This window comes from Pungitius pungitius, chromosome 9 (genome assembly GCF_949316345.1).
Source record: "Pungitius pungitius chromosome 9, fPunPun2.1, whole genome shotgun sequence".
Classification (NCBI taxonomy): Eukaryota; Metazoa; Chordata; class Actinopteri; order Perciformes; family Gasterosteidae; genus Pungitius; species Pungitius pungitius.
The window spans coordinates 20770693-20782392 of record NC_084908.1 but is presented as its reverse complement, the minus strand read 5'-3'; the positions used below and the strand labels follow the sequence as shown (position 1 = coordinate 20782392).

At 39.7% G+C, this 11700-nt stretch overlaps 1 protein-coding gene and 1 long non-coding RNA gene across 2 annotated transcripts in view; both read left to right on the top strand.

The window, feature by feature from the left end:
• The window catches only part of nacc1b (nucleus accumbens associated 1, BEN and BTB (POZ) domain containing b), a 9175-nt gene extending 8875 nt beyond the window's left edge, over positions 1 to 300 (top strand). Inside the window, exon 8 of the mRNA XM_062564405.1 lies at positions 267 to 300. Coding sequence (XP_062420389.1) covers positions 267 to 300 — 34 coding nt within the window. The remainder of the gene's footprint in view (positions 1 to 266) is intronic.
• Positions 301 to 3278: 2978 nt separating this feature from the next.
• LOC119223167 (uncharacterized) lies at positions 3279 to 11388 on the top strand. Its single transcript, XR_005120895.2, has 4 exons — positions 3279 to 7331; positions 7587 to 7638; positions 9255 to 9314; positions 10580 to 11388. It is a non-coding gene; the product is annotated as an uncharacterized LOC119223167 (long non-coding RNA).
• Positions 11389 to 11700: the final 312 nt, after the last annotated feature.

Genomic DNA, 11700 nt, shown 5'->3' with positions numbered 1-11700 from the left:
CGGATGGAAAACTCACGTTAGTGCCCCCCCCCCCTCACTCACACTCACACACACACCGAGAACCGGGATCTTTACCTGCTGACCAGAGGGAGAAATGGGGTTTATCTGTCAGTTTATAAAGAATAATAATATCAGAATAAAACCATTTGGTTTGATGTGTGTGTGTGTGTGTGTGTGTGTGTGTGTGTGTGTGTGTGTGTGTGTGTGTGTGTGTGTGTGCTCTTGTTCTTCTATGCCGGTGGGGACCTATACCTGATTGCACACAGACCGGTGGGGACTTGTGTCCCCGTGGGGACCTAAAGTGAGGTCCCCACGGGCAAACCCCTCCCACAAGCTCCAAAATGGTGTCTAGATACACCCCCAATGATTTTTTCTGAGGTCCCCTGGAACATCAATTTCATGACAAAACTGTGTGAGTGTGTTTCTGAATGCGCCCCTAGTGGATGCACACGGGTACTGCAGTCCCCATGAGGTTGGCTGTTCTTGAAGTGTGCGTCGCTGTTTTTCCACTCACTACCGCCCCCTATCGGTTCAAAAGTGGTATTTTCGCAACATACACTTTCAATGCTGTCTGTTTGATGGTGGTAAAACAGACCACAAATAAAATGCTTTATTTCATAAAAAGTATACAAATAAATAAACCAAAAAATTCATACATACATAATATTAATACTGATATTGATCAAATTATTCAATTAAATAAAAATCAATTTCATTAAAACAATTATAAGGTTTATTTCAAATGTATAAAATGTTAGACTAGCCTTTATGTAAACTCTTGCCTGTTTATTTTATACTATTTTAAGGATATGTTGTTATTAGTATGTCATCATTGATATTATTGACAATCGTAATAATAGTCTATATTTGATTTCATTCATCATATAAATATATATATAACATGAATTATTGCAGAGATCAATAAGGTCTTTTATTTTCAGATAACTTGTCTTAATAAACAGTGCCCACTGTTCAATCACAACGCTATGGATGATAATAGACAAGCAAGTATAGAGTTGTATACATAGACAAAATAGGAGTACAAAAGACATTTTACTTTAAATCAATATAGCAAGATGCTTTGATGGATGACCATTTAATGTGTACACTTTCTATATCAAATTAATTAGGTTAATATTTGCGTGAACTATAAATGACAAGTTGTTGACTTGCTGAGGGATTGCATAGAGCAGGGGTAGGCATTGTATGGCTCGCGGGCCACATCCGGCCCTTTGGCTGTCCGTGACCGGCCCGTGAGAGGTTGATTGGAAATTACAAAGTAAATATTTTTGTCTAATTTTACCTCATGCATGGACTAAAGCTGCAGTGCTTTTATTCTTCTCCTTGGCTTTGGACGAGAGCTCACTGAGGAGCTGGCAGCACTGCGCTCAATGAAAGTGATAACGACAGGGAGCGATTTATTCACGGAGGTAGATGCATGCACAAACATGCTGGGTCTGAAATGGGACCAATTTGCAGGTGTCACAACAGAGGCCTGTCCAAGTCCTGTCAATATTTTTGCATTTTATAAATGTGGTGACCCCTGCTGTGGAGGCAGCAGCTTTCCAGTGGGATTTTGTGGGCTGGGTTTGGTGATTGAAGGCACCTGGGCCCGGTTCCCTGAGATTAAAAGACCCAGTGTTCATTCTCTCTTCTCTCTCCAGCAGACGTCCGGTGGTGTGGTCGTGTACCTTTTTTTCGTTGGCTTATGTTAAATAAAGAAGATGTTAAAACTCTTTAAAGCAGTACAACTCCAATCTTGTCATGGCCCAAAGAGCCAGGTTGTGACATAATACATCAGCCTGTGTTGCAAGTCAAAAATTAACCATGTCATTGATGTTGTCACTAAAATATTTAACTTCATCAGGGCACAACCATTGAATCACAGACAGTTTGCTACACTTTTGGAGGAGCATGAGAATGAACATTGTGACATAGGCTACGACACAGCACGGTCATGATTTGATTGTTATATATGTAAACTATTTAAAATCTATAACACCCCAATAATGCAACTAAAACATCAAAAATGGTTAGGGTGGTGTTCTTGTATATTTACCCAAGTGCTTTCCTGTGTTATTTTTAGGCTATAGTATCAATATAAAACATATTTTACTGTAGGATGCCTTAGCCTGGAATCAACCAAGGCCTGCAGTGTGAGCTATTTTGCATCGGAATTACATGAGGGCAAAGGGAAAAATTGCCCATAAGAAATATCATTTTGCCCCAAATATCACTACGAAAGGGGCCAAAAATGCCATTGAATGTTTTTGAGTCTCGCCTTGACTGTTGTTCCGTGTGCGGGAAGGATCAAACGTTCTTAAAAAGAAAAAAGGAGCACTTCTTGATCAGACCTGTGAGTTCGCAGAGAGCAAATCCAGTCTTCGTCACCATCTCAGGTCCAAAAGAAAAAGGCCCTCAAATTTAGCAACAACCAATGTCGTGGTCTACCGGGGAATTCTTCTGCTGACTTTATCAAGTGGAGCAAAAACAACAAGAAATACGTGTCCTTTCGTCACCAGGCAACCGAGCAACATAGTGGGTGATACAACATTGAGGTTTCAAAAGTATTCACATTCATTACTCAAGTAGAAGTATAGATACTTCTGTTGAAGTATCAACTCAAGCTTTTAACTTAAGTAAAAATACTGATTGTGTAGGTGTAAGGGGAAATAATTCCATCAAGTACAAAGTCTTAATGTGTAAACTCGCTCACAGAACATGTCAGTCCATTACAATAGACAATAATAATTCAGATCATGTGAACCTGCCGTTCGGATGATGTAAACATGGTGATGTTCAGAGAGGCAATGCTAAAACATAGGGACACATGCTCAAACAAATAAAACGCCCCTGGATACTTCCGGTTAAGTTAACCATCATGTGTTGATGATGTCACAGAGGTGCGCGGTTTTGTGAAATAATAAAGATGGACGGATACAGCGCCAATGACTAATATTAGTACTACGTGTTTTACTTGGACAATTAAATGTCAGTGGACACTCACAAATACTACAGCCCCCATCACGATTACAATTATTCACTCCTCTGCGCGGTTTCGCCCACCAGCGGAACCCCTCTGCCCCTAAACCCGGCCGGTCCGCCCGCAACTTTCAACGTGCTTATTAACTGACGGACCTTCTTGCGGTCCGCGAAAAAGGTTATTAATAGTATATTAAGTTGACGCTTTGTTGCGTAAAATAAAGACCAAACGAAAAGAATAAAATGATCTTCTGTCATTCACGTAAGAAAATAAACTCACGTGTCTGTAGCTCAATAACAACACCGAAGGAACAACGTCTCGACCCCGGTTTAAGTCTCCAGCAGACGAGGAGTAGCCTCGTTAGCAGTTTAGCTAGCTATCACTTATCGCTCTCCCATGTTTGAAATATCTAACCGTCCTGCCTCCACATAAGGTTATGTCCCAGGTGTGGTCGTGAAAAGCAAGTTCCATTTTTATGTATGCATCAATGCATTCCAACTAATGAGGCTTGCTACCTACCCTTAGTTAACGGTTCACAGACTGCTGTCAGTGAGAAATGTTTCCACTCTCCTATAGGGTTGGGTACCGAGAACCGGTACTAATATAGCACCGGTTCCTACGCGGTACCTACCGTACTGAAATGCAACGCAGATTTCGGTGCTTAGTTTCGGTTCCTGAGCCGATTGAAAAAATGTATTTACACACTCTGATGACACCGTCCTCTCAGCAGCAAACGATAGCCTACCGTGTGGCAAGCTAGCCATCACCCTTCTATTCTATTTATTTAAGTCAGTATTTCCCTCCCTCTTTCAGCACGCGGCACTATCGCCCAGACGGATGCAGGCACACTATTGCGCGCACACACAGACACGTGCGCATACACAGGAGAGCTGCGCTCTCCAGCGGACACAGAGCGTGAGTCCGCAACTACCGCACCCCTCCCGTCGGACAGCCCCCCACTGAAGTATTAAACAGAGGGTGTAACGACGTTCCTTCGGTGCTGTTCGCCATTAAGCCACATTGAGCTGCAGACACGTGACTCCATTTCTTCACGCAAATGACGGCAGATCGTTTGATTCTTTTCGTCTTTATTTTACACAGCATAGCGTTAACTAAACATAGAAATAATAATAAATTCTATCACATGGTGGATAAACAATATGCTCTTTTGCTTAATCAGAAATAATTTTAAATGCACCGGTTTAGCACCGAAAAACCCCCCGATACCAATCCCTACTCTCCTCAAAGGTTACTGACATCTTGTGGTTAACAGCCAATCGTGTATTTGGATAAAACACAATTAGTTGAGACTGTAGTTGATTGAGGGTTTCAAGGTTTAAATTAGTTTTGTTTTTACAGAAGCATGGCGTAATCATCTCAATAAACGAGAGCCAACTTTGGTTGCTGTGAATCTGATCTAGAAGACAGCGTTCTGCAAAATAGTCAAGCTGTTTGACATCTCTTAACACGAGAAACGATAAAAGAAATAAAAAGAAAATTGAATGAGTCTGATTAATGTTTTCTGTTTTGATTCAAAGAATCTTAAGAAAAACCCTTTAGATTTGTAAACTACTGCCTAATAGTCTCATTACTGCCATTTTATGGCAATTACATATACATCCAAATATAGTCCAAATAAGTATATTTAATCGTTTTAACAAAGGTATTATGTTATTTCACTAGTTTAATGAAAAAATGCCGCCAATTTTTTTATAAAACAACCCTGCTTTTCAGTTAGTGGGGGCAAGTGCGTAACAATGCATTCTTTAGGAAATATTGAGAAAATACCAATCTAACCCCCCCAATATACATGGTTACGCCCTTGAATGGGGCCTAAATATTATGTGAATTTCCTACCCTGCTATGGCATGACATATTATGCAGCACGATAAAGTGTCATTAATGTCTACATTGAATCAACGGTGCTAGAATATTTGGTGTTTGGTTGTCCTCCCCCAAAGCCCATATATATGGATAACTTGCCAACGATATAAACTATTTGACAAAAGTATATAGATAACACTGCAATAAGTAAGACAAATCTTTCGATATGAGACAGGCTGTCTCAGTTGAGTTGGGGTCTGATAGGCGCAGATACGAAGACAATTGGTTGAAGTTGTCAACATCAAAGGGGGCTGACTTTGGCAGTCTAGAAAGCTTTTGGAATACACCCTGAAACCAGAGATGGGGATGGTGAGAAGAAATTCAGTCTGAAGAAGAGTAAATGGGATTGGGTCAAGGGTGTATGTGGTGAGGCAGTTAGAGTACATACTGAAACCTCTTGTGAAGCAACATAAGGCCTCCTGATGGTATCAGCCCCAGGGTGCTGAAGACCTGCGCCATCCAGCTGTCTAAAGCCCACCAACATCTCCTTATTCTGAGCCTAAAGCAGCAGGCAGTCCCGATGCTGTAGAAGACACCGTGGCCTCAATGACCACTGACTAGTTGCCCTCACATCCCATGTGATGAAGGTGCTGGAGAGGCTGCTCTTGACCCACCTTCAAGCCCAGATAAAATCATCACCGGGCCCTCTGCAATTTGCATTGCCTTATGTGGGAGTGGATGACGCCATCATCTACCTGCTGCCACGAGCCCAGTCGCACCTGGATGGTGGCTCTATCCCTTTCTTTGACTTCTCCAATCAGTGATTCTGGCGCTTCACAGTTCTGTGTACCTTGTACACAACTCACTTCAGTTAGGGCAGCTCCGACCGCTGGGCGCTACATGACTTGTAAAAATAAATGCTGCAGCCTGCCGAAGAGCAACGTCAGTTTTTACGGCATAATGCCGGTATGAACAGTGCGTGAGTTACCGTAAAACCTTGATTAAAGACTACATAGAAGACTGTAAAAATTGTCAGCCCCTCCCCACTCTTTATTCTTAAACCGGAAATATGATCATTAGCGCCTAAAAGAACGTTTTGTGTATTCTTGTGTGAGTACTACACTTTTAAATGCTATTTCCCATTCTAAATTCATAATTTATGTCTGCACATATAAATACTTGTTCTGAATACAAGGGCTTGTAAATGTAGTAGTTGTAGTTTTTATTCTTAAAATATCAATGTTTGTCTACATTTTTAATTGTTCAAAAATGCTTCCAGTTTTATTAGAAATTAAATAAAATACATATTAAAATGTATACTTAATTCTAGTTGAGTAATAACGTCTCAACTTCACCAGGTATTTTATGTAATCCTTCGGTTTTAGTAATTACTATTACCCTTCTACGTTATTAACAAGGCCCAGCAGAACAGGCTGAGCCCCAATGCTCCCTCAAGCTAATGGTGACTGAAGGAGTGGGGGGATGGGCGAGGGTACGGTGGGGACAGTCAATGTCAGGTTTTGTGTTAAGAACCTTAAGTTTCGTTTCTTTACACAAAACCGAACTGTTACCATCCACGTGGGGTCCTCGGTCTGGCCACGCCCCCACCAAGCACCTGCTACCGTCCATTTCCCTCAGACTGCCGAGCAGCAGACAACGTGACAGTGCTGGCTGCAGAAGCTGGATAGAAATGGTGAGTTTTTAATTATTGGACTAGCTTCTAATGTAAAACAGTGCTTTTTACGTTTACTTTGATACTATTAATATATGTACTGCCATATAAAATGAGCTGTTGCAATGTGCTAAACTCAACTTAGATGGGAAGCTAATGTTAGCTAACAATAAGCAAGCATGTGCAACTAGCACCACAAATAGTGCTGTTAAGTTTACTTTGATACTATTTTCATATGTACTGCCATATAAAATGAGCTGTTGCAATGTGTTAAACTCAACTTAAATGGACAGCTAATGTTAGCTAACAATAAGCAAGCATGTGCAAGCAGCAGCATGTGCACGCGTTGTGAAATAGAATGCTGGACAGCTAATTAGTTATTTATTATATACTTTATAAATATATTCATGTTTTATCAATATCTTTTCACACATAATGTGAATATTATGCTCATCAAAGGGAGTGTAATACTTAATCTGTGTTAAGACCTGGATTATAACTAATTTCCCTTTAACCATTTTAAGTATCCTTACGGTGGCTTTTGGGCCTATAACACTTAATAAGCAGTTTTCCATTTGCCCAAAGAGTGATTGTAATATCTACCCATGTATAAATAGGCATTTTAATTCAGATTGTCATAGGTATTGAGATAGATAATATAATGTTTGTCGTTAAGAACAGAAGTAGATGTTGTTACTATAATGCATTCCGAGAAACTTAATTCATTTCATAAAAAAAAAAAAAAGAGTACTGTAATGAGTTGGATGTATAGCTTTGGCTGAATGTGTCCCTTGTGCTTTTAGGAGGATGGAGCATGTTTGCCATCCAGTAGTGACAGCTCGAAGTGCACAGGTGAGAGAGGGGAGACACAAGGAGATGATTGTACATTGGTGTTTGTAGAAAGTCAAAGGAATATTACACTAAACTAGGGTTCTATAGATCTTTTTTTTAATCCCAAATTGATCATGATGTTAAGGTTTAGGTCATATAACAAGTATATGGGGATTTCAAATGCAAAATACATACATTCTTTTTTAATGTCTCATTTTGAAGTTATTTGTTCATCATACACCATAATAACATTTCCATCCGCTTACATATTTGCAGATGCTGATTTCGGAGAAATGAAGGAGCCTTTGACCGTGAACATACTAACCAGGTAGGCTATGTCATCTTAAGGTTCTTAAATGGCTGTTAACCTGCTTGACTGTGCACATAGAAAAGAAATGTCACAATGAATACAATGCTAGAGTAATTAATTTTTACAGGTAGTTTGGTAAAATTGAAGTCAAATATATTTTATATAGTGTTTCCCACCAATTTAGATTCTATTAACTACAATATTCACTGGGTTGATAGCAGATCAAGCAGTAATAGACGAGTTAGGTACTTAATATTTAAGCAATAAGGTACGAAACACTAAGAAAGTACTGCCTCAAGTACCTTATTGCCTTTATAACGCGGTTACCAGCGAAATTATAAATGGTAAGTAAATAGCTGCCTTTCAGCACTAAATAGTTGTAGCCACCAAACGTTGTGTATCTCATTTCATGAGTCTCGAGCACACGTGTCCAACTCGAGGCCTGCAACGTCAGTTTATGTGGCCCATGAGTGCCCAATTCACATATGTTAAACTTGCGGTCCAAATCTGGCCTGTCGTGGCGCCCGACTGCCCGTCCGGCGCGGCCTCCCGCCGGAGTGTGCTCAGCCCGCCGAGTAACAACCGCGCTGTCACTGAACAGTCGGCCGTATCGGCCCTCCCCCTCCCGTGCGCAGTGATATGTAACGCTTGGGTCAATGTGAACAGCAACTGTAAATTATCACTTATTATAATACGGATATATCATAGCGGCTTTCCTTGTGTTCTCTGCATTGCAAAACTGTTAAACAATGTACAGTATGAGCAACAGTGTGAGAACGTCAACGCTCGGCTGCGGCGTGATGTGTCCACCATTTGCGGATCTTGAAGGTCTTCCTGTAGATTAATGATTGCTTGTTGGCAGCATCGATAGCGCTCGTACAGGAAGTGATCTCATAACAGATCTTTGATTTCGGAGAACTCTCCCTGTAAAATGTAAATCTAAATAATATCGCTCTTTCATTAATGAGGAAGACAGCTTCCTTTTTTCCAGAGCAGTGGCGAGCTTGTGTTGCTATGGTTATTTTGCCAAACGTTGGTATTTAGCATGAAACAAAGATGAAAGAAAGTACTGCAGGACAAGAATCATAAATACATTTTAAAAAATGATGAGTTAAAGGCTATCCCCAATGTCCAAAGATGTGTGTAATTTGACTTTTTATTTAATCAGGTAAAATTAGTTAAGAATCAATTATCATTTACAATGAGGACCTGGCCCAGAGGCATTAGGAATGGTGCCTACGGTGTACTATGGGTAAATGTAACCCATTGATTGAATTGTATTAAATTAAAATATGAGGTATAAGAGATGCCTTTTGTTTGCAGACAGCTGGTTGGTGAAAAAGATATTCACTGCTGCCACATGAAGCCAAATGTAATAGTTTAAGTAAATGTGAGGATTATAGAAATTTCTAAAATAGTAATACAATATTTATCTTTTAAAGAAAACACACAGTTCAGTGACAAGTGACTAATTTTCATGCATTTTACCTTGCCTGTACGTTTATTTACAATCACATTCCCTAATTGAGTTTTTAAAAAATATCAGGTGTGTTCATTCTGTGGGCGCCAAAACTATTTCATTGCATTAATGAATACATTTAAAGTCTCTTATTCTAAATTTTGCTTGTTTTAAGGTAGTTCCGATGAAAAGATGCTGCTGGCTGGAGAGGTCTGGTGAATCTCACACAAAAAAGGTAATCTCTTTTTCCAGGTTTTCACCTAACATATCTATTAGGGCTGTCAACAAATATTCTATATTAAAAATATATATACGAATAGTTGTTAAAAACAGATATTCAAATGTGAAAATGAATAATACAGCAGCGGCACAATTGTCTGCTTTGCGGGTTGCACGCTACTGTACTGACTTCATATTGCATTAATAAAATAGACTAGAAGTTACAACAGCTTCATGCACTGGGCCCTGTTCCTCGTACATGGTTAACTGAGTTAGCTGGATAATTTTCAGGATGAGATGACGTAGATCAGGGTTTGCGGTTCCCCGAAGCAGGTTTGGATAAATCACCATAGCAACACATCAAAAATCCTGCACTTAACGTTAACTGCTGTGCGATACTTTGTTGGGCTTGTAAACCTCGCAGGGGGGCGGTGTCAGTTTTTGCCATAAGTACATTGTCCATTTAATTTTGTATAGCACAGTATCACAAATATGCCTCAGAGGGCTTGACAGTCTACACGTAAGGCATCCTATTTCCAGAAAGCCTCACATCGGCACAGGAAAAACCCCACAAACAATGAAAAATCTGAAAAAAGACACCTTTAGAGATGGAGGAGGCTTCTCCCCCGGGATAAACATCCTGCGATGACTTATAGAATGAACAACGTAAAAGATGTACATTATGTTCAATTCATCCAACAGAAATGATTGAAATACACATTATCTCCTCGTATGCGTTCATCATCATCTCCTGCTCGTGAGCGGAGAAAAAAGACGCACCTCTTTTAAGTTTATTTGTTGTTGTACTGTTAAAAAATCCTTGTTTTGGCCTTTCGCTTTCTTACGTATGACGCGCACATGCGATTATCCTGATGTCTGACATTTGGTTCAAACTAACGGGACAGTTTGAGCGCGGATCCACCTTTGGGGAACCGAGTCCCTGATGATTGACTTAGTTGAATCACGTACGAGTAAAAAGGGCCCTAGTTTGATCATTTGCCATTTCATGCCAAGGAAATGTTCCATGTTAACACAGCACAGCTCGCTCGGAGCATTCGATGTTTGTAACTATCAACTTCAAGCGAATATTAGAACATCATTTTTGAGAATATATATGCTAGTTCTATTTCTTGTCTTACTGGAATCTTTACTACAAATACTTCACTTTACTGCAACTATAGGTTGTCATACTGTGTGTAGTGGTACAGTCATGACCTATTGTCATTATAGCCTCAGTAGTTGCTGTTTAACAGCATTACATTTTTGTCTCATTTTATTCAGGGTCACCACAAACAAAGAAGAAGTGGACCAAAGAGGAAATCGAAGCTGTTGAAAGGACCTTAATGGACTACATCAATGGTGGTCAGTGGTCAGAAATGCATCACGACATCGTCACTGGCCGATCAAGGGATGAGTTGTCAAAATATATATTAAAAACTGAATTAAAAAAAATTAAAAAAAAGGTAAGCCGCATTTTCATCAGATGGAAGATTAAATTCCTGGTGGACTGCCAGCACGTTTACAGACATTGTTTACAGTAGTCTTATTGCTCCCTGTTCTGTAATTGTTAACTTTATATAATATTTGAAAGTTGATGATGATGCTTTAAACTGCATAGTTTAAAAAAAATAAAGATGCAATATATCAAACAATATTATAGAGTGGGGTTTAATATACATAGATAATGAGTCATTATACAATGATAATGAGTCATTATACAATTATAACATTCAATGGTGTATATATTCAGCATGAATTGACAAAATATGTATTAAGTGCCTTAGAGTTTCTAAAAAGTACCCTTTATTGAGTACCTTACCTTGTTTGAGACACATTTTGAACACTGCCCCCTGGTGTGATTTTGTATTATGACATAATTGGACGGTCCCCACCGGAATAGAGAAACCAGAAAAATATTCAACTCTATAAATTTGAGAAATTTTGAGATTTAAGGTGATATTGGGGTTTGAAAAAAATTAAGGAAAATGATTTGATTGAAAGTATGCCATTATTCTGTTAAAAAAAATGAGGTCCCCACGCTTCACCTCTGTGCATAAGTCCCCACCGGCATAGAAGAACCCGTCTGTGTGTGTGTGGCAGCAGCAGAACTGGCAGAGACAGGAAGTGATGCTTTGATGCCGACAGAATGTGTAGGAGGTCTATTTTAAGACTCAGCTGCAGGAGGAAAGAGCTCTTTGGTACATCAGACTTTGTGTGCGTGTGACTGTGACTGTGTGTGTGTGTGTGTGTGTGTGTGTGACTGTGTGTCGTGATGCCGTGGGCAGCCTAATGGCCCCAGGTGACACTTTTAGTGGTTTTAAATGTCCTTAAGAACCACAGATAATAGAATCCTTCACAAAAATTGAGTTATCTTTTTAATTTTAGCGAGTCGAATAACACAT